General features: G+C 36.3%; 4 protein-coding genes across 4 annotated transcripts in view; 2 read left to right on the plus strand and 2 right to left on the minus strand.

The window, feature by feature from the left end:
• LOC134804458 (uncharacterized) overlaps positions 1–15,731 on the minus strand; it is a 182,915-nt gene extending 167,184 nt beyond the window's left edge. Inside the window, exon 1 of the mRNA XM_063777505.1 lies at positions 15,483–15,731. The gene's annotated coding sequence lies outside the window, so the exon portion shown is untranslated. The remainder of the gene's footprint in view (positions 1–15,482) is intronic.
• Positions 1–23,565, plus strand: part of LOC134804475 (uncharacterized) — a 60,785-nt gene that overhangs the window by 11,911 nt on the left and 25,309 nt on the right. The gene's annotated exons all lie outside the window — the stretch shown is intronic.
• LOC134804455 (EF-hand domain-containing protein 1-like) overlaps positions 1–23,565 on the plus strand; it is a 68,753-nt gene that overhangs the window by 9,242 nt on the left and 35,946 nt on the right. The window contains exons 4-5 of the mRNA XM_063777496.1: positions 6,937–7,092; positions 22,893–23,056. Coding sequence (XP_063633566.1) covers positions 6,937–7,092; positions 22,893–23,056 — 320 coding nt within the window. The remainder of the gene's footprint in view (positions 1–6,936; positions 7,093–22,892; positions 23,057–23,565) is intronic.
• On the minus strand, positions 20,710–21,517 carry LOC134805275 (microsomal glutathione S-transferase 1). The gene has a single exon (XM_063778592.1). It carries the CDS (start codon positions 21,273–21,275, stop codon positions 20,826–20,828), a length of 450 nt encoding a protein of 149 aa, XP_063634662.1. The 5' UTR covers positions 21,276–21,517; the 3' UTR covers positions 20,710–20,825.

Here is a 23,565-nt window from a genome sequence, read left to right on the forward strand (position 1 = left end):
CCCCTAACACAATTAGGTTGCGTTGCTTCATCACAGAGTTCCTATGGCCACCTCCTGTCTCCATCATCAGATCAGTTCGACAGTACCATACGAGTATTATTGTATTGTCATCAGAACTACATACAGCTGCCAATTTTCATGACGCTACGATCCTTGGAAGATGGTTAAATTAGTTACCTTAGATTTCATTACATAGTTACTTACATACAGGTCGACCTAATAAAAGCTTGTTAAAAACCGAGGTTCAACTGGAATGTATCCATCCCGGATGTGTATCATTCGTAATAAGTGTCTGTAACGCTTCATAAACCTCATATCTCGTGTGACAATTACGCATTTGTCTGACAAAAAAGACGGATTATGATTAATTTGTGTGATATAAGGAGTTATTGTTATGCGAACTGATACTTTAACAATATGATGAATGGGGAGCTAAGCGGTAGGTAATGGAATATTCTCGGCAAATGAGCGACAATCCCATTATGAGGACCGTCTGCATCCTTCCGAAGCGGGCCGCGCGCCGTCCGTGCTGTGGCGTGCTAGTTCTAGTGCGCAGGCTCTACTCGAAATCTAACGCAGAATTAACAATTATAAGCTTGTAATAAAAATAACAAATACAGTATACCTACATACTAATATAAAATGTAAAACCGTCGCACAGAGCGCAATTATGCTTCCGTCGAGGACGTACTCGTAATTTTGTATTAAATAGATCTAAATGTAAAATTTAAATTTCATGACTTATTCATAGATAAACAGTACGGTAAAACATTATGACATTGCCCGCTCTTTGCGATCTTTCAATTTTTTATTGTTCCATATTGTATTAATTACTTATCTGTGTGGGTCTGACACGTTGGCATATTTTCTTTGCGTGAATGAGCAAACTACTGTAAAATAGAAACTGGATCTTGCCTGGCCCACTTGTTTGGGCCAAAAAATGTACAAAATTCGAGATTGCCCAACATTTGCATACATTTTCTTAATTTTAATATTATCAACTTTACTTTTAAAGACTATACAGTGAAACCTGGTTAATTGGCACCTGGATAAATGGAAAACCTCTATAATTGCAACCAAACGTCCGGTCCCGGTCCCTTGAGACCAAGAGGCCTCTATAATTGAAATTTTGGAACCTCTATAATTGCAATTTAGATTTTAGTGCTTTTCTTAATTTTGCCTCTATAATTGACCTCAACGCAACTTAGACCTCTATAATTGAAACTGCGCTAAAAAAACCGTTATTTTAGCTCTTCTTATTACCTCTATTATTGAAACGAGTCTTACTTATTACCTCTGTAATTGAAATAATGAAGCGATCGGAAACAATATTTTTATAGCAATGATAATTTTGTTAAGTACTTTAAATATTACCAGAATTCATTTTATTTATAGATACCCATCTATCACAGCCTGTAGGTAGTAGGTGAAATAGTTTTGATTAAATTAAAAACATATTATGCTTTTTACACACATACATACATTCCCATAAAACTTTCTTCTACAATTCAAGGGAAAATATTTAAAACCCAAACGATTATAAGAAACTAAAGTAGTGTAAAAGTGCAAGTCTTATATGTAATATATTGACCAGAAACCCAGAACGTAAGCTTGTAAATCTACTTTCAACGGTTATTGGCACCTCCATAAAAAAAATTGTCAGAACGCAACCTCTATTAATGAAAACCTCTATAATTGAAACAACGATTATTTAAACCTCGTTAATTGGCACGACCTGCTTAAATGAAAAACCTGGTTAATTGACAAAAAATTGCCGGTCCCTTGAGATTGCAATTATCCAGGTTTCACTGTATAATAATATAATCTAGAATACGTATGGCAAAGTTGCATCGTATTATAATATAGGTCCTAGGTCCATTAAGTGTAATATTTGATCTCTAAAGTTATATAGGCAAAGTCGTAATTTTGTTACATAATATTCTGTAAAAATATTTTCCATAATGTCAATATCCAGGGAGGAAAATGAGGACTACTTTTGTATGGAGAATAGATCGTCCCCTTTCCTCTAAACGCAGCGTTTATCGCATAAAACAACCGCGCGCTTTAGGGTAGAATCATGGTAAGGTCACTGTGGCCAAGACCGTCTACAAGGCAAGTCCGTCAACACGTTATAACTTTTGATTTTGAAGGCGTATGCCGCTTTGGAGTCCAGTCGATTAACCAGTTGTTCGCGCTGGTTCCGTCACTGTAAAACAGATGGCGCTGTGACAACCAACTTCAGAGCAATCCGCCTAAACAAGTCATTTCATGTTTTGAACTCGAAGTTATAGTGCGACTAAGTTGGAAAGTCCGTCTATTATGTACAAGGCAAGTCCGTCATATTTTCGGACTTTCGTTAAATCAGAGATTACCAACTGTTTTTGCGACCTTAATATTATAACGATTTGATAAGGTATCAACAAATCCTCCTGACTTTGCGCATGATGTTACTTTATTAAATTTTGATCTCAGTAAATTAAAAGAAACGATTAAAATTCATTTTAAAATTACTATTGATCTTTTATTTCGGAAATCAAAAAAATAATTACGTGTAATTATTTGCCAAAAAAGTTTTACCACCCCATTTTCGTAATATATGCCTATATTCCGCGGCCGGGTTGACCACAGGATACGCGATGATTATAAATATGTGTTATATGTATATAATAGAAAATATAGTACTACATACTTCGTACAACCTACCACGTTTTACTAGTCAAATTCAATCCCACGACTATCGTTAGTTTGAATGTTTGAGTAGGTAGGTACTCGGGTTAACCACTCAGTTGTTGCTGCTATTTGTGGAACTTTTAGGTATTGCGAATGTACGAAAACATGCCGGACTTGCCTTTGTATTAGAAAAATGGTGTTTATTTCGAATCTAAACCTTATATTGACAAGTTTAAAGTACACTTTTCATTGTCTTGATTTGTTCTTTTTAGCCATTTGACTACGAACATATACGCATCCATAGATTGGCTGATATCATAACTAGACGGTCTTCCCTTAAACTGTACGGGAAGTCCGTCTTCTCGCCGAATATTTTTTTTTTAATTTAAAAAAATACTATTTATTTTGCTTAATTTGTGTTTGAAATGGTCTGTCACTAAAACTAAACTATTAATTATTAAATTCTTCATCGTATGCGATTACAAGCGGTAACGTAGGTGAATAATTAACGGAATTAGATCACTCCAAACTACTCCAAAGTAAAAAAAAAAAGTATGCCAGTCTTGCCCACAGTGACCTTATAATAATATACTCCGCCCTTCTTCCGACCACGTGACTGACACAAGCCTACGTCATCATGCGACAGCGCTATATGATAATATGCGATAGCGCTATATAAAGTGGCAATGTTATTATGACGTAGGCTTGTGTCACTCTGGGAAGAGAAGGCCATGTTTTATTAGACTATGGGTAGAATTGTGGTGGGCAAAGTCGTAAATTATTAAATCAGATTCGACCACCAGCACTACTAGCAGTACCTATATATAGTGTACCTACTTAGATTATTGCGCAACTGAAATACGCCGTTCACTAAATTCTAAATAATTAATTAAAATAGGTGCAGTATTTATGAAGCAATTCTATTTTGTATTTTATTTTACTTTATCCAAACGTTGATGGTTTTTCTATAATGCGCATGTTGTTTTGGTACATTCGCAATACCTAAAAGTTCCACAAATAGCAGCAACAACTGAGTGGTTAACCCGAGTACCTACTTAAACATTCAAACTAACGATAGTCGTGGGATTGAATTTGACTAGTAAAACGTGGTAGGTTGTACGAAGTATGTAGTACTATATTTTCTATTATATACATATAACACATATTTATAATCATCGCGTATCCTGTGGTCAACCCGGCCGCGGAATATAGGGCAATCTACCCAACTAAATATAGAACGCATAATGGATTCGGTCAGTTTCGCTGAACTAATCAGTAGGTAGGTAGATCGATATATGTAGGTATATACTGGTACGTGGATAGTTTACGTTCAGCGACATATTTATAGACCATCAAGCAAGGGTCTTTTAGTCAACTACTTAAATAAATAGGGGCACATCTGTGCATATGCAAGTAGCATCATATTTAGCATAAATTCACTGAACATTCTTAATAGACCGGGAGACAGTGACACATTTTACTGGGTCATTTGTACCAGTATGGCGGTTCGTCAGGGGTCTAAGTACGTAATGAAGGAAAGAAAAATGATGGTCATAGCGCTGGTACCGGCGGCCCAATCGCGTGGGCGTTAGTCGAACGTGTCGGATAAAATACAAGTGTCGAGCGATTTGTTCCACAAAAATCCACGTATTTTCCGATAGTCCATAAAAAAGAAGTAAACGGTAGCGTAATGCCATACTTCTCCGGTGTGACTTACAGCCTGCCATACTGAGGCGAACACATTAATTAAAAAAAAACAATTCAACCGTTTGTGCCAAGCTAATTTTTGCACAGGTGATCATCGTCGAGCAGCCATTCATGGACATCACCATTCCATCACCATTCCATCACTTTTCGGGTGGTTCCAAATGGCCGCCATACCGCTGCAAATTTTTTTTCAACACTTTCTGTGTGATCATAAATGGAAATCTCATAATGCCATACCTGTAGGAGGTAGCAAATGTGTACAATATTTTTATTTTATTTCAAGTATGGTGCCCCTTTTTCCCCCTATTAGAAGTATGGCAAATATAATAATGGTCACATTGCATCATATAATTTCCAAAAATCCAAATGCCATACTGGTACAAATCGTCAACAAAAATTTATTTTTTAAGTCTTGGCTTAAGTCTCACAGTCGTCCGCCCCGTAGTTATAATCTGGAATAATTTTTTTTAGGTATAATTGTATCCAAACAAACAGAATATGATGATGCCATGCTGTAAAAAATTATTTTACGTATTGTATAGTCGTATTTTTGAAACGTGTCGATTAAATAAGTTTTTCAAGTATGGCAGCTCTTTTTCCCCCTACTATAAGTATGGCAATTATAATAACGGTCACATTTTATCAAATACTTTCCATAAATTTAAATGCAATACTGGTAAAAATCGTTTAGCAAAAAAAATTAACTCCGTTGCGGCGGTATGGCGGCCATTTGGAACCGTCCGAAGAGTATGGCATGGTGATGTCCATGAATGGCTGCTCGACGATGATCACCTGTGCAAAAATTAGCTTGGCACAAATGGTTGAATTGTTTTTTTTTAATTAATGTGTTCGCCTCAGTATGGCGTGCTGTAAGTCACACCGGAGAAGTATGGCATTACGCTACCGCCTACTTCTTTTTTATGGACTATCGGAAAATACGAGGATTTTTGTGGAACAAATCGTTCGACACTCGTATTTTATCCGACACGTTCGACTAACGCCCACGCGATTGGGCCGCCGGTACCAGCGCTATGACCATCATTTTTCTTTCCTTCATTACGTACTTAGACCGCTGACGAACCGCCATACTGGTACAAATGACCCAGTAAAATGTGTCACTGTCTCCCGGTCTATAAGGGTCAATATCGCTAATTGTTTGATCCCTACTGAATACGACAGCCTGTAAAATGGCGATCAAATGTAAAAATATATTCATACTGGTTATTAAATTATTTATTACGATATCGCTTCATGCTTTAACTGCCGAACTATGAATTGTCAATAGTTATTTATGATACAAGTGCGAAAAATAGGAAGTTCGCAACTTGTTGCGAATTACCTATTCGTATGTGTATTGTACACTTTAAATTTTCGACGTAATTACGTAATGTACTAATTATAGCAGAGGGTGTCGTAATGGAGCACCAGTGAACATATCAATGATATCGTTGATGCAGAAAGTACATGTACTAGTTTATACGTACAGGCGACGTCAAAGATATGCTTAAATTTTTCGCCGTAATGCAAAAAAGTAAAGTGAAAAAGTGTAAACATATCTTTGACATCGACTGCCTGTGTACCTACATCATGTACCTACCTTTAATCCGATACTTAGTAAGACGCGTGCACCACGTTACACACCCCACGTGTGATGTTGTATAGTAGCTTTCTCAGTTTACTATGTGACATACGTAATTAATATATATGATGCGATACAACGGAGCCAGAACATCAGGTTTGTAAGTAAAAGCTTCGTTCACAAATGAGCTCGCATTTGTCTGCGTCTGAATGCGAGCTTCTAGTCTTTGTGCGCCGCGCCATGCCCACTCGCAGGCGTTGTATTACCATCAGTAACCGACCAATGGACACAAACCGTCATTCTGGCCTCAATATCTGAACACCTGTGCGAGTGAAAACTTATCCAATACGAATTCTTTTAATATTCCTAGCCTCGATCAGTGCAAGTCAGGTCACAATGGGCTTAGCGGAGACCATAAGAAATAAGAAATCCGTGCGAGCTATGAACAAGCGATGAACGATGCCAAGCCGGATCTACTGATCCAGCTCTGGCCATCGAGGACTTTTCTATCCTCTAGGTACCATTCATCTTCACACAGTTTCACAACTTGGCTATATTATATTCGTGCTTCGCTTAATTACCTCGCCCATATCTGGCGCTAACGCTCACATTGTTGTACACCTTTGCTTCGCTTTTAATCCTTACAAAGCTCCGATACCTCACACAGGTCTGGTGGATGCCTAACTTTATATTGGTTTGTTTAACGCCAGTGGTCGGCAAGTGGTAGAAATAAATGCCCGGAGCTTCGAGTTCTATCTAGATCGTTACTCGTATTCCATTTTGCCTTTTCAATTATTATAGGTAGGTAATACACATAACATTGATTCTAGAAATTATGGGGAAATGAGTTATATAACTCACGTAATGTTTCAATCCGTTTCGTGGATCATTTCTCAGCCGGCATAAACTAAAGAATTGCGTAAGAAATAGTTAAACATTATTAATGCCAATTTCTTAAGCATGATAATTTCTTGTTCCAGAATTCGGGTTTGTGGCAAGGAAGGATGATAAAACGCGGCAAAATACCTAAAAATCATCTCGGCGAATTTTGGCATTGGAAGGATTTGGATGTTGGGAAAGATATTTGCATGTTCGGAAAGGTTTTCCACACCGTCTCCTGCGATTTATTCACTAAGGTAATTTTGTATAACTGACGTTTATTTTCTACATTAGGTACCAATAGGTACCGTGCCAAAAATAAAATCATATTGGATTTTATTTGTTAGGTTTCCTAGTGGGGGCAACATTTCCTTTGCATGCCGGTCATTTACAAGTAAAACATTCACTTGCGTAATATATGCCGTTAATGTGGGCAAATTTATCCAGCAGTCACTCGTATCGTTATGTCGAGGACTTCCTCGACCCATACTTATGAGGTGTCTGACGCGTGAATAAGAAGAATGGCAAAGGAATACTTTGTAACTGAGAGGCTTTCTGAAGTTGAATATAGGTAGGTAGTAGATACTTATAGTAGATAAAATGTATGAGGTACCTAGATAAACTCTTTTCAAAGTGTAATAAGCGACCCGTCAAGGCTGCATACACATGACTAAATATATAGATGGTTTTATTATCTGATAACTATGACTTATTTATTTGATATTTGTTTTCTGGGGGCCGATTTTTGAATTTCGACCACTCGATTTCGTGTATTTCGTTCAATAATATCTCCAGTACCCGGCATTTAAATTCTACTAATAGAATTGAAAACGAGTGGTCAATACCACTCGATTCCCAATTCTATCGCTCGTATTTCAAAAATTAGCATTTTGCTGTTTTCCTCCGATTTTCGAGTGACGAAATCGAGCGCCCGAATTTCAAAAATCGGCCCCCTGTACGGCTACCACCAGTTTTGACATTGACATAACGCTCACGTTTACGTAACTTACTTTCTATGCATCTCGCTCGTAGACGTGCGCGCCGCCGCGGCGCGCCGCCGCCATAGAGAGTCAGCGCGCCGCCGCCGCCGCCGGTAGTCTAAAATTCGCGCCGAATATTTTTTTATAAGACAGTATTATGCAGCGTTAAAATATGTAATGGGTTATAGACCGATAAGAAATAGTTGAAAATTATTGCGGGCGCCACTTCCTACGTAACTCTCACATTTTTGATGAAAATACTTACTTACTTGGCAATAATTTAGTACGGATTTTTTTTGGTTATTGTATAATTTATTTTCTACAATTTTATGTCGCACCAACACAATACTAACTATTTCTTATGTGGCAGTACGATTTACATAAAAATGTGTTGTATGTATGGGTAAAACACATTTACAAAGTATAATGTCCAGTGTTTTAACCGTTCTCGATAACACGGCACTTTTGCTAAGTCCAGTATGTTGGACATTGCCAAGTATGCGAAGAGTAAAATTATCAAATTTTCTGGTAGTTTTTATGGTAAATAAATTAAACAGAGGTATGTTAGGTGTTTCAAAACGTTTTAAAAATTCATTACTTGTCGGTTTACAACGTAATGAACGAATGAACCAAATAGATAAAAACCAAATAGATAGAACGAATGAACCAAACGGATTTTTTTTCCTGTGCGTTCATCAAGACATCAAGAGACAGACCCGATTTCATTTGAGAAATTTCTTACGAAAATATTGATAAAATTGCATGCATTATTGTAAAAACCATTGCTCAGACTGCCTCCTAGTCCTCCTACGATACCCCGCTAAGTTTGATAAATGACAGTAAAATTTTACCACCTACAAGCTATAAAGTTTTTGGAAAAATATAAAAATAATAGGTTTGACTTTAATTCATAACGTAAGTTGACATTATCAGTAAGTGTATTTGCAATTAAAAACCCCACACCGCGACGCGTCGCAGAGTGCTTGACAGTAGCAACAGTATCCTGAGTGCGATAGCGGGTAGGTTCGATAGTCGCTATATGCAGCACTGGTCGAACCTGCACCGTTCCTTAGCTCCCTATGATAAAATGTAGTAGGTAGATAGGTATCTAATAAATTAAGTACTAACATAGTCTAAATTACAAGCTCTGCATGTACATGTTTACTAACCTGTTATGGATTTTTGTGGTCCGAAATAAATGATTTTTATTTTTATTTTATTTTTATTTTTAAAAATGCAATTATTCTATATTTATTAAAAACATGAATTTGACAAAAAAAAACCTTATGCACATAAAGTACTGTATGTATCCAAAATACTGGACGTCTTTTCATTATGCGGCGTATCTTTTTATTTACACCGAACCTGGCAACATCCAACATATTTAACATACGTATGTTTTTTTCGGAACTATTATAAATATATTTTTTTCATGATTTTTCTACAATAAACAACCACATAATAAGATAATAACACCAAAAAAATTATACTAACACAGTTTTTTGAGATTTTTCTCTTGTCGAGGGGCTACCCGAGGTTTTCATCGATTTTTGACAAGTTTTGAATCGTATCTCCTTTTTTTGCACTACAGATAGAATTATAAGACAAACGGTTATCGGTTTTTCAATCTTTTATCTCCAGTTTTGTCCACCGGATTTTGAAAAAAATTAATAAGTACTTATTTTTTATGATTTTTTTAAACATTGTCTAAAAAACACTTTTTTCGTATCTAGTTTGCGGTGATCTTACATGTACGAAATCTACATATTTGGGTTCGTCTTTGACGTCTCGAAAAAGATGTCCCGGGTTTTAATTTTAAACTAATTAACACAAAAGTTATGGCCAGCAAACCAGTTTTTTAGCCTAAAATTGTTCAACTTAGATGCCAAATATCTCGAAGACAATGAACTTTGAAGTAAATATGGGATACTATATTGCTTAAAGCCTTGCTGTTAATATAATAAGATACAAAAAACATTAGAAAACTAAGGGATACAGATCGAAGGTCATTGGCGTGGGGTAGCCCCGTAAGGGTTAAGCATAACTTTTCATTATACGTCTTAATGTTGAAAAGTTGAAAAATCCCACGCCGCCGGCGTTACGCCGCCGCCGTGGATTTTTTCGTGGCGCGCCGCCGCCTGATTTTTTTCGACCGGCGCGCACGTCTACTCGCTCGTACTCGCATATGCGAGCAATAGTGGAAGCGAGATGTACAGAAAGTAAATTACGTAGACGTGAGCGTTATGTCAATGTTAAAACTGATGGCCTCTAGGCTCTGAACTTATTAATTGTCGTTACTGTATTAGTATATGTAGTTATAAATTGTTGCTATTGCTTCATTTCTTCCTTGTGTGTTTATGTGGATTTAACCCTTTACCAGTCTAAGGGACATATATTCAACGGAGCCACGCCGTTTTGTCGCATAAATAGTGTTTAGTTTTTAAGTTTATAATATATATATATGTATGTTAGTCTGTAAGGTATTTGTAATATGGGCCTTGTTGCCTGATTTAAATTTTAAATAAATAAATAAATAAATATAAATAAATATTCCCACATACGGTACTTCAAACATGTGTTCTATTTTCGATGAGTAAGACTGACATTCATTTGTCATTTTTGAAATGTCAGGCTGGTAAAGGGTTAACTGCCGCAGCCAGACATTTAGCAAAATAAGCACCTCCACAAACGGACTGCAAGATTTCGTGTAGTTGCGGTCGACCCGGTCGTAACACGATTGCATCCTGTAATCATTTTCGGCTTCGACTGGTACCTTATATTATTACCTAATTCGCAACACCACCGCACGTTTGTGAAATACATATATAAAGTGCTATTTTACAGCGCTACTTTGGAATCCAGATTTTCTGATAAAGATAAAAGACTATTTGCAGCTCACAACACAGTCTCATAGTCCCTGATTTCGTCTTTCAAAATTCCATAAATACTATACCATTCATAATGGCCTTCAGTCGGTAGTAACACTAGGAATCCTACCAATGGAGCAGGAAGCTCCAGGTTCGCATCCCGATTACGTACGGCGGTTTATTTGTGTACTAGCTGTTGCCCACGACTTCGTTTGCGTGGATTTATTTCTCGATACACACTTTCAACCCCTTTTTTAACCGTATTAGGGGATGATTTTCTAAATCTCTGAAATATTATTTTTTACTTTCTAATATTGTGTCTTCCCACGAAGCTTCAAAGTCCTACATTGGGAAAAAAAAAACAGGCCAAGTGCGAGTCGGACTCGCACACGAAGGGTTCCGGTACCATTATCTATAAAAACGGTCACCCATCCAAGTACTGACCCCGCCCGACGTAGCTTAACTTCGGTCAAAAATCACGTTTGATGTATGGGAGCCCCACTTAAATCTTTATTTTATTCTGTTTTTAGTATTTGTTGTTATAGCGGCAACATAAATATATCATCTGTGAAAATTTCAACTGTAGCTTTAGCTATCACGGTTCGTGACATACAGCCTGGTGACAGACGGACATACCGACAGCAAAGTCTTAGTAATAGGGTCCCGTTTTACCCTTTGGGTACGGAACCCTAAAAATCATTCCCGGTACAAACTTTCTACCCCATTTTCACCACCTTAGGGGATGAATTTTTAAAAACGCAGTAATCAGTTTTCTTGTGTTGTAATAAAGTGTCGTCTGGTGAAGTTTCAAGTCCCTCAACCCCTTTAAACCTTCAACCCCTTTTTCGCCAATTTAGGGGATGAATCTTTAAAATACGCTAAAGTTAGTTTCTTGTATCCAAATAAAATACCATATTACAAAGTTTCAAATTCCTAGCTTAAAATAAAACTTTAACCCCATACAAAATTTCATCCCGTTATTAACCCCATTAGGGGATGTATTTACAAAAACGCTGAAATTAGTTTTCTTGTGTTTTAATAACATATCTTCTTACAAAGTTTCAAAATGCTAATTAAAAATATAACTTGACTGATTAAGGCGACGGTAGCGGTGGGTAAAATTTCAGATTCTGTCAATTTACCCCATTTCACACACAAGCGCACTTCACGCACACTACCTCACTTTACTGGGACAGGTCAGTGACCCATCATGTTTTTTTAAGATTGGACTTTTAGTTTAGTATTGACCACTAGCCTCCTTTGAGGGTAAAAGCGTTTCATTGAAAGATGAAAGAGAAACAATGCATTTAATCTTGCTTTCCTTGTCTGTTCATGTCACACGTGACGTACTTACCTATTTAATTAATTTGATTGTTGACTGTTTTACTACCTAATATTGCTTGTCGAGATACGCGTTTTGTACAATTAAAGCGAATAAAACAAGATGTCATTAAGTCAGATGTAAAATGTTATTTACTACTCTATACGGTTTTTCATAAGGTGCAAAATCCATTCAATAGGAATTTAAATAAATAAAGTTTCAGCAGGGTGGCAATTCCATTTTGGCGGATAAAGCGAAACAGAATAGTTCTATTGAACCTGCTTACAAATTTTCACGAGAATCAGTTGAGAAATGTGATCTGCAAAGGAGAACATACAAAAGCATTTTTGCCCAAGCTGAAACGGAGGCCTTTGCTAACGCTCGGCCAATGATGGTTTAGGTACAAGGTACACCTATAAAAAATGGTTGTCCCTGCTGTAATTTTAATATCTTTATATTTCAACGGTATAGTTTTGCCTTCAAAAATAATCGGTATCGCTAAACAATAGCGGTACCTTACTACTTATACGTTCACGAAATCGGTATCTGCATAACTTGATTGTTAGTAAACTAACCTGGAAAATAATCTCAAAATCACCGAAACATTTATGTACAGTCACCTGCAATTATATGTTACGTCATTAGCGCCAACTTTGCCTCCAGGGAAACTTTGCCCAAAACGACAATTTTAAACAAATTCGTTAATGTAGAAAAAATTATAATAGTTATGGCCACCCTGCTATTTTTAGTAGAAAATAGGTTATATTTCTGACAAAACTATATACCAAACTTGTGCATAACTTGACTTGGGAATTTAGAGTTTGAGCGAGTTGTCTAATATAGGGTATATTTCGGCGGGCAAAAAATTGATAAATAATGAATGCAAGTAGAAAAAATTGAGAACCCTTTGACAAATATTTCCGGGTTTGAGCTATAACACATGAAGCATAGATTATGTCTATTGAGATTTAAACTAAAAAGGCCTAAATACACAAAAGTTTTAGCGGTGGGCAAAGTAATCCGGTAATTTGGCATCTATACCAACATTGCCCACCACCAAAAACGGATTAGGGTTGTCACTTTCATCTAATTTACCCAACTTCGCAAGTAAAAGAAGGTTATGTTTGTACACTAAAATAACTTTATAAATATATACTGTATTTAATTTGTCTTATTATCCTTTATTTAGATGTTTTATCCCGTTAACGAATGAAAAACACAACAAAAATCATATTTTTGGCCATTAAACTATTGTAACAGATTTTCTCAAAAGTGACAACCCTAGCCTTTGTAAAATGCTTAGGCGAGCCTTATTTGGAAATGGGCAAAAACGGGTAGGCAACATTGCCCAGCAAATTTATTTTAAAGTTTTTACACTTATCGCTAAGTTATTAACAGGGAATGGTAGGATTGCCCAAAACCTTTAAGTGATCCTTAGACATCATCATCATACGAGCTGTATATGAATACCAAATTGACGTGGGCAATGTTGGCGAAAACCCCGGATATCTTTGCCCGCCCTCTAAAACGCAAAAAAATGAGTAAAAACACGATAAATTTTTTTTTTTTTTTTTCAAATAAACTGATGCGTTTGATCACAATGGACGTGCTGAGCAAAAAAAGTCATATGATGTGATGTTTTTTGAGAAATTCGTTTTAAAAAATAAGCGGGCAAAGTTGGTGATAATGACGGTACCTACTCTTCGAAGGCCGCAAAAATATGTGACATGGTCTTATGGTTCTATAAATAAGATCGTGTCAGATATTTTTGCGGCCTTCGTTGTGTAACATAAATTGCAGGCGACTGTACATTTGGAATAATTATTTTATTTGGTTTTAACGAAAGTTTCAAGTTTAGTACGAAAATACTTCAGATATGCAATATGCACAAAATGTAGACCTAATCGAAATAAAACATTGCTTTTTATAGGTAATTTATAAAACATTCGATACATAGGTATACATAACAATAACTAGAGCGCTATTGGCCTGTAAGCTTCATCTCGGTCTCCAAAGCCGCAAAAACTCGCTAGTACTTAGTGCTGGTCTAGCCGTTATTTTTTCTTGAAGATTTTCAGAGAACAGCAGGTACACGCATTATACATATAGACGGAACGAACCGCATAATCATTATCATTTATTCGTCGCAATCCATGGTATTACAGATCTAGGTACAAGACTTTCAAGTATTACTTATACGAATTACATAACTCTTCCTGTTAATAGGCATTATTTTAAGATAAAAGTTCTATAATATAATACAAGATTACAATTGTCATCAAAATTCATTGACGTACAGAAGTCAAATACGTTTTTAAACTGACGCAAAATGATACCAGCATAATAAAAATTGATCCCAATCACTCCAATCAGTAAAGATGAGTCTTTAAACTTTTTTCATTTTAAGCGAGTTTTGAAGGAACATAATACTTAAATTCGATGTAATCGTATTGTTTTAAGATAGTTTACTGCGGTTTTCAACCATTATAACAGCAAATCAAATTTAAATGAGACGCGAGCTGATATTTATGTACCCTATTTTATGAAATACAATTTATCTACTGGTATACTTTCTCGTGTGCGTATATGATTTAATGTCAATATAATTGTCAAAAGCAAGAAAATCAAGCTGTCATTTTAATTTGAAGAAGTACACGTGTGCTCCGGTGTAGCCCCAACGGGCATCTGACTTGAAGAAGAATTTTGAGTGATGTCGTCAATGTATGGAAATTGTTCGAAAGTTTACATTTGAGATTGAATTTCTGTGTTGTCTTTGTGAGTAAAAATATAAATCGATAATAAATTGGTAGCTGAATTATCTAGCTTTCAGAATCATACAATAATTCAATTACTGTCAAAGACAAATTTGTTTTGCTTCCGTCTCAAACGGAACTCCATATTTTGATTTTTTGATACTTTTAGTGTCGATTTGTAGAGAATAACAGCAAATTAAAAATACAATGGCATGAAGAGTCGGTACACGGTTTCTTCGTGAACAAATTTACGTGTAATTTTATGCAATTATTAAACATTTATTGAACAAATTATGGTTACAAAGTGAGGTCTAAATCGAAAACGTCATATACCGGCCCCTTAATGTTCATTATCGTGCATCGTATTAATATAGGTATAGCATATCGACGTCAGTCAGAAAGTTTTATCAAGTAGATATCATTATGTTGACCTTGTCCGCGCGCGCTCCCGTAACGTTATCGCCTGTCCGTTCGCTCTCGCCGGGCTCGATACGTAAGTATACCAGAAACATGTTTTGCCGAAATATCTAACAAACGTCTATTATAAATCCTAAATTAACATTTGGGCAATGCCAATAGACACCTGACAAATACTACCCTATTTAAGAGTAGTAACCTAGAAATTTCTTCATTTTATAATATGAAATGTAAACACGTAGGTAGATAAATATAACCTATAAAATAAAACATGACGGATTCTAGATAAAATAAATGTATTAAGCTTACCTTCTCGGCTGATTGTCTTTGAATTGAGGACTGTTGTTGGTTGCTTAGTTTGATTTGGATTCCGAGCTGTAAAAATAAGATAATTCGTCGATTTACTAGAACTGGTCAGAGCCCCGCGTGGAATTATTATTACGCTGTGCGATGCCGGAGATGCTTCGTGATTACCTGCGCACTCGTGACAAAACGGGGTATGTGCTGCGTGGTTTGTATTGTTTAAAGTCCTTTCGGATGGGTGTTTACTGTTTGAGTTCTGAATGCAGAGGCTGGGGCGACGACGATAGCAAGAACCAATAGAGTTTCATTTTTTGCACTGATATCGGTTCTCACAATGGTCAATGGTGTATTAATAAACAAGAACATTTACTGGCATGGTAGACGTAGGTACATATTTAACAATATATAAGTCAATGGTATTTAAGTACATAATGTAGTATATTACAGTGAACAAATTGTTTGATCCTTACATCGTTATAAATTAGTCCGTACTCGAAAGGCGAAAAATATTGTAAATATTGCAGTCAGGCGAAATTAAAGCTCCCTTTAAAATCTCGAGACTGATTTTTTATGAATACGCACTGAAATGAAATGCGTCGTCTTTCACTATTATTTCAACGTGACCTACTTATATACCTACCCATATTTTTAATTCAGGAGAAATGGAAACAATTACAATTTACCTTCTTATATAAAAATGTTTAAGAATTGCCACAACAAGCATTACCTGAGTTATTCTTCTTTTTTATGACCATTAATCTATTGCCAGACTGACTGAAATAGCAAGACACTTTCGTACGTTTCCGTGAAAATACGATGAGAAAAAATTATGCACTACATCTGTATTAATATTGATTAATGTAAAAAGATGGTAACGCAGCGGTAAATGCCTTTTATTCGTACAAATCGAGAGACAATCAAGGACCACTGAGTTACTGTGACTGAGTATTTACAGTTGTTATTTATTGAACAAAGCTATCGGGACTTATAGCCTAATTACCCAAGGTTCTTTCTCCATCACAAAACAGAAGATGAAAGTAATGGCGAAGTAGGTATTATAAAATATGTATTTTACGGAAAAGTGTACAAAAGTATCATGAAAAAATGGCCGACCTATACCTATGATAATATTCTAATGTTGTTTTTAGGTAAAAAAACATTATGTTCATCTAGGTATACAATTAATATTTATATATATTTATACCTTTTGTGCTTATGAAATTAAATACTAACGACATGTTAACTGGCATAGATTATTCTAATCAAAGTACATACGTAATTATTATTTAGTGAAGACTCAAGTATTTAAAGTCCCGTGTATCGTCTGCTGCCACCGTATTTGCAGTAACTGTGTTTTATTATCGACTCATGAGTTTACGACTCAATAGACTGAAGTGCTTGAAAGCACAGTCTCATAATTTATAAACTTTAATAAGACGAGTCGTTACAAATTTAGGTAAGTAAAGCCTGACCAGTAATATAATAAGATCATTCTCAAGAATACGCTGATATTATTACCTATGCACAAGTGGTCTCATACAATCCACGTTTAAAACTTGAGAGGCTTTATGCAAAAGTTTAAATCCCCAAAAATAAAAATGATGATAAAAAGTACGTAAGAGATAATCAATTCAAGTTAAGATTCAAAGCGTGGTTCCTATGCAATAACAGAGCAATAATGCGAAACGAATGGTCGTCGTAAAACCTTCGAATGGCTTTTAGAATAAAGCCGCCGGCAAGGCCGGGGACTTACGAGATGTGTTTATTGCCGGCGTGACCCGCGTGCGGCGGTAACCTGGTGGCGCTCTGCACGCAGTCGCGGCTTGTCCACTGCTCTCCATTCTGCACAATTTTCCGCCTTCCTAATAATAGGCGCCTGTGTAGATCCCTGACAGGCCTTCTTCACAATGGCCACCCAGCGGGTTGGTGGATGTCCACTACCCCAACCTCCATCCACCATGCCAACCATAATGCGCTTTTCAAAGTTTTCCGCAATTGTAATCAATTAAATACATTCTAACAGCCGAAAAATGTCGTACGTTTATATAATTCCGCATCAAGCGAAAATAGGTTCTCCTAAAAAACGAAACGGATCCATTTAAATAATGAAAATGTACACCGTTTCCACGACTTAATATTTATGGAATTGATGCATAGAAATTTGTTTGCAGGGGTGGGGAGGGTCACCTTTCTCTGCAGCTGACTGTACGTTGAGGTAGGTATATACATTGGTATCTACAAGTTAGTATATCTAGTCTACGGTATCAAGAAATGAGCCCCTGTGATCTGTGTAAATGGGATGAAAATGTTCAACTCGTAAGTTCAATAAATTTCAGCCACGTTAAGTTATTATCTTTTTAATAAAATAAAACATATTTTATAAGTCCTGAGCTGATAAATCCTTCGGATAAAGATCAAAAATTTTATTAACTGACCTATTAGAAGACAGCGGAGTTGTAATTACTCCTTGAAACCCCATTACGAAGGTGATTAAGAGGAGCTTGCGGAGGCGCAGCGCTGTTTGCGGCATTGAAGTGGGGGTCGTAAAATTGCGATTACGAAATACTTACTGACTGTGCACACTGAACACACAGATTCTTGAAACTAACAACTTTTGGGTCATTTCCGCTTTTAGCACGACTATTGATTGAAACAGAAAAAAAGTGTCCCCAGATTTTCATTCAAATTTTAGGTGTTTTTTTTGTGACGGTCCATACAAAATAACAAAAACTGTCTTTCCTTTGTAAATCGATAGTCCTCGTGATTCAGTAGAAATAACTCAAAAAATTGACCGTTTATCGAAAAAAAGTAAAAGATACACTTTTAAGTTAAAATGCCCATACTATACTATCCACTTGACCGTCCGACGATAGCATAGTATCCGAAAAAAATATGCTCTTAACCGTCCGCGGAAACCTTACTATCCAAAGGGGTGGAAGAACGATTTGATTTCAGAGCCATCTAACGGAATATTTCGGCATTATTTACTAATTCTCTTGATGCGACAACGTAGCCTAACTAAATAGTTAGGTCTAAAAAAATTTAGATGGCAGTGTAGTTATAATTTTTTCTCAAACATGCAATGAAATATTGATGTTATGTTCCTTATAATAGGCTGCGAAGTATGACGTTTCAGGTGCGGCTAGGACAAAAGGTCGTTAATGGAATTTCATACACATCTTGCAGGCTTAGGCCGGCAAAGTCCTCTTTTTAATTTTCATTTCACAGATATTTGTGACACAGCATCGTGGCATTCATCCATTAAAAAAAACTAGAGGCAGTATTTGCTTTATGGTTCGTAATGACACTCTGCCACTACGCCTATAAAAAAAAAAAAAACAAAATAATGTTTGCTATAGTTTGCAGTTTTATTTGTATAAAATCAACATGAACTTAATAAATAATACATTCTATAATTTTATAATTTTAAATTATAAATTTCACTACACAAATAAAAACATTTAAAATATTTCATCTAAACGTTAGCGGTAAAAAGGTCTACTCAAACACGCCATTTTTGCCACGGCTCATGGGAGCCTGGGGTCCGCTTTGTTTTATTTTGTTATATAATCAAACACGCGTAGTTATATTTTTTAAATTGTTATGGAGGTAAAGTTGAAAAATATTCATTCTGTTTTATTGGATTTATGGTGCGTTGTTGATTTTTTGACTTTAGTATGAGTTCCGACGAAATAATGAAATTAATATTAATTGTAATCGTAGGTGTTGGAATTGGCAGCGTAAGCAGAATTGATTTTAATAACTTGCTGCCTCTGCCACCAAGTCAAAGACGAAGTATGTATATGGTTGCTTATGGCAATTTTATTATTTGAGAAACTAAGAAAAATGGCCTACAGTTTATTAGAAACAGTTTTGTGGCATATTTTAAATGAATGTAACTACAAATTCGTCAACACTGTGGAAATTATACTTATTTACTCCATGCATAAAGCAACGATGTATGTGAAACATGATATCAACATGAAAGACTATGTAAACTTATGTGACGAAAACGACAGTCAGACGGATACAAGGCGAAAAAATCAAAGATACATGAAAATATACGGGTAGTAAAAATACACGACTCGTGTAAAACATACGCGTGATAGTGATATAGGTACGTGTTGGTTATATTTTGGGTGTAGATTACTTTTAGTGTTTTGTATAAATAAAACTTGGGCTTCGTGGATTTTTTATTTTATTTATTTCATTGCATGTTTGAGAAAAGCACTATACATACCTCGGCGGGAAATGGGGTTGCCCGCGCTCAGACCTATCCGGCCGAGCGAAAGAAAGTTGTGAATGCGCTGCGCGGGGCGTGCGTCGCTAAAAAAAACCCGGACGGTTGACAGGAAAACAATCTCGCGGGCCGGACGGTTGAGTGGAACATAATATCGTCAGGTGACAAGCAAAACTCACTAATTTCCACCACAAGTTCATAGCCACATTAGTACTTAAATAAGGTTGATTTTTGTTTAATTATTTTTTAGTAATTAGTGAGTTTTGCTTGTCATCTGACGATATATCTATACACCGTGTTTTTATTGAATTCCGTTAACTTCGGGTTATGGTTAAGTACGTTTAAGAAAACTAAATGGCATAGTTAATTAAAAAAAAAAAAAAAATCTTTTTTTTTAATTTAGTTTAAAAAGTAATTAAATGTAGCATATAGCGTTGTTGTAACACGGGCATTACATTTAACTCAACCAAACAATCGAAATCTGTGACATATCAATGTCATTTCGAACATCCATCGACCGAGATAGTAACTTAAGTTTAGTAGCAAATGTATGAACTCATTCTTAACACTAATCAATTTGTAAACCGGCCCTAAGGCAAGTGTACACGCTTGTAGAGGCCTTATAGGAAAAAATAAATTATTGATTATCTCCAAAATGTAGTTAATTAGAATACCGGTGTCTTTGAGAAAGTTAATTGATTTAAGCTCAGGAATGCACCCTTGAAATTAACGGAAATCAAAAAAACACGGTGTATATTACATAAAAGATAGTTAGCTTCGCTAATTATGATAATTGATAAATCTGAATATATTAATGTTATACGTGTCGGTAAAGATAACCCAGGACTACAAGTGATAAGAAAATCACAAACATGTCAGTCGCATAAATGTAACATTATGTTATAATAAGAAGTGGACTTTATATAAAGAAAAAATACTAATTTACATGTAACTAAAATATATGTAATATGATGTCGATGTCACTTATGTAAAAATACGAAATGTTTAGGTAAATATTGTTTAATATCAAAGAGAACACAAATATTTTTTATAAACATTTATAAACTTAAGTAGGTATATTAAACTTATGTAAATGTTCTGATCAAAAATCACAATGCATTCGCATGGTGCAATACAACTTGCACTCCCATGTAAACGTTGATGCCGTACGGCACAAGGTAGGCGAGCGCGCGCGTCGGCTGCGGCAGCGGAACCACGGCGTACACCAGCGTGTGCAGCACGCGGCCCGCCGCCGCCAACCGGAATAGCAGCGTGGCCCACTCGCCCGCCGGACCCGTCGTCAGGTACAACGCGCCCAGGATCCAGAACGCCGGAATATTCTCCAAGTCGTTCAAGTGTGCCCTTCTCACGCGCTCCACTTCCGGATCGTCCATCTTTATCTTCCCCTTGAACGCCTTCGCATCTTCTGGGTTCGCGAACGCCTTGCGCCGCCCGCGGGTCAGTGATGTCAGGGTCGCTACTCCTAACATCTTAAGCGCCAGGACAGACGAGTACACGATGTAAGACCTTACGGCCGGATCTTCCAGTGATAAAACCATTTTTAGTCTCTGTTTTGATTTGTCTACAGGCTACAAAAGAGGTCTGTTCGCTCAGATAGTAACACTTGGAATGATTAATAAACGACGACGGCCGGAAAATAGATACCGCTATGCATTCACCGTACTGCGACTATTGAAGCATAGCTAATATCTACATTGCCGGCTTAAAAGTGATTTTAAAAATCACGTCTCTATAAAACAGGAATTGGAACGATGGAATAATAATATTGTCCACACGAACGATAACGTTTTTTGTGCAAAGGTCATTACACATAACAGTTTATATAGGTAAGCACGAGTACTTAGTCTAAATGTAAACCTGCTGAGCACTTAACCAAGCGGTTTTATTAATTTCGGTCAAAAGTATTTTCATGAATTAGAATATATACCTAATGCAACTGTTGCTATACAATGGTACCTATCTTATACTGCAGTTACAGGAATAAACTACGAATAAGTAGGTCTTTTGATAATTTTAAGACCTATTCGTAATATAGGTATGTAAAGTTGATCTAAAACTTAACTAGTGGCAGAATCCTATAGACGTCGAGGCAATGCTTAACGTTCATAATTAATCGATAAGCAGTCGAGAATAATAAAATAAGCCAGGCAATAAACATTTATTTCTCTTATTGCGGTAGTTATTTAATTTACTCTATATGAATCTAACTAAATACATTAATTATTACGTAATCGCGTAACTATAAGAAACAGATACTGAAAATGCAAGAGGTAAGCTACTTAATTAGTTAGGTTAGTTCATCCGTTGTCCTAGCCTAGACTTACTAATATAAAAAAGTTTGTGGAGAAAGTAAAACGTAGTATCTAGTTATTGAACCAGTGCCTAGCACTGTCGTGCGGCAATGTCGATTACATGCGAATGGTCAGAGTGTAACGGGGAAATCAGAGAAATATCGTCCGAGGCGGAAACTGCTCTTAGCCAAATGATAAGAGGCTCTAAATTATTTTGATAGTTGTTTTCTCTCCCAAGCAATTTATAACTACTGAAGTCGGTAGAACATTTCATTGGGACAAAACGTTATGCGTTACGTCAACGTCAACGTTATCACCAGAGTTCGGACAATTTATCGCAAAAAATAAATATGGTATGGAACATGATACAATTTATTTTAACAATTTTGAACTGCAGTTTTTGAGTATAATCTGGAAATTTTATAAAGATACTGTTTACATAATATGAGTTTAATAAATCTTGTCCTATTTTGAGATATAAATGATATTTGATGGTTTTGCGATGATTTGTCCGACCTCTGGTTATCACGTTATCGTTCTTGTTTGTAAACAGCAAAATGTTCTCTATAGTAACAAATTTCAGATACCTATGTATGCTCAAATTGCCTCGGTAGTGAGGCAAGTTGAGCATGGGTATGGGGTAAGTTGAGCAAGAAAAAAACATACTTATGGAAAAACGAGACATTTCAATAAAATATTGGAAAATTAAGAATAAGTAACGTTATAATGAGATCTTCACCATTCCTATCTTTTTGTCATTATATTTCCAGCCCGGGGGTCTAAGATTTTACAATTACTCAACTTACCCGATTGCTTAACATGTCCCGCTCTACCCTACTTATTTAAAAATGCTGTTTTCAACAGGAATGGTTAGAATCCCAAGGGATAGAATTATCGAAAGAGGAACAGCTCCCAGTAGACCAGTACACGCAGAGGGAGCGCTGGAAGACCGTGCCGCCGCCGCACCGGGAGGCCAAGAAGGAAGACCGGCTGCGACGGTTCCTCGAGTACGACGGGAAGGTGCTCGCGTGAGTTGACTCAGTTGTCCTTAGATCCTATTGGAGTTAGACCAAAAAAAGTCTGTAACGCTTGTGAAGCACTCGCAGTTAGGGCTTGCAATTCGAATATTCGAATATGTCGAATATTCGACCTGTTTTGATATTCGAATATTCGGCCGCTCAGGTTTCGAATATTCGAATATTTTTTATTACTAGAAAAAATCTATTTTCATCCGCTATAGTTACAGTTTCTGTGTGTTTTGCCGGGTATTTACAGTGAATGAGTGGTAGGTACCCAAATGCGAAGGAAATAATGTTTTTACTGTATTCCTCTCGATAGGCTTCGGGAATACAGTTAAACCTAACTCAATCGGTGTGTAAAAAGTTAAGGTCTATATTATGCAAATTTATCAATTTAAAACCTATAGTAAATAAGGCGGTTCTATTTACACTGTACCACGCATTAGCAGATTCTGTGATAAGTTATGGATTAGTGGCATACGGTCGCACATTTAAAACTCAACTTGATAAGATCCTTA

The sequence above is a fragment of the Cydia splendana genome, chromosome Z (assembly GCF_910591565.1).
Source record: "Cydia splendana chromosome Z, ilCydSple1.2, whole genome shotgun sequence".
Taxonomy (NCBI): Eukaryota; Metazoa; Arthropoda; class Insecta; order Lepidoptera; family Tortricidae; genus Cydia; species Cydia splendana.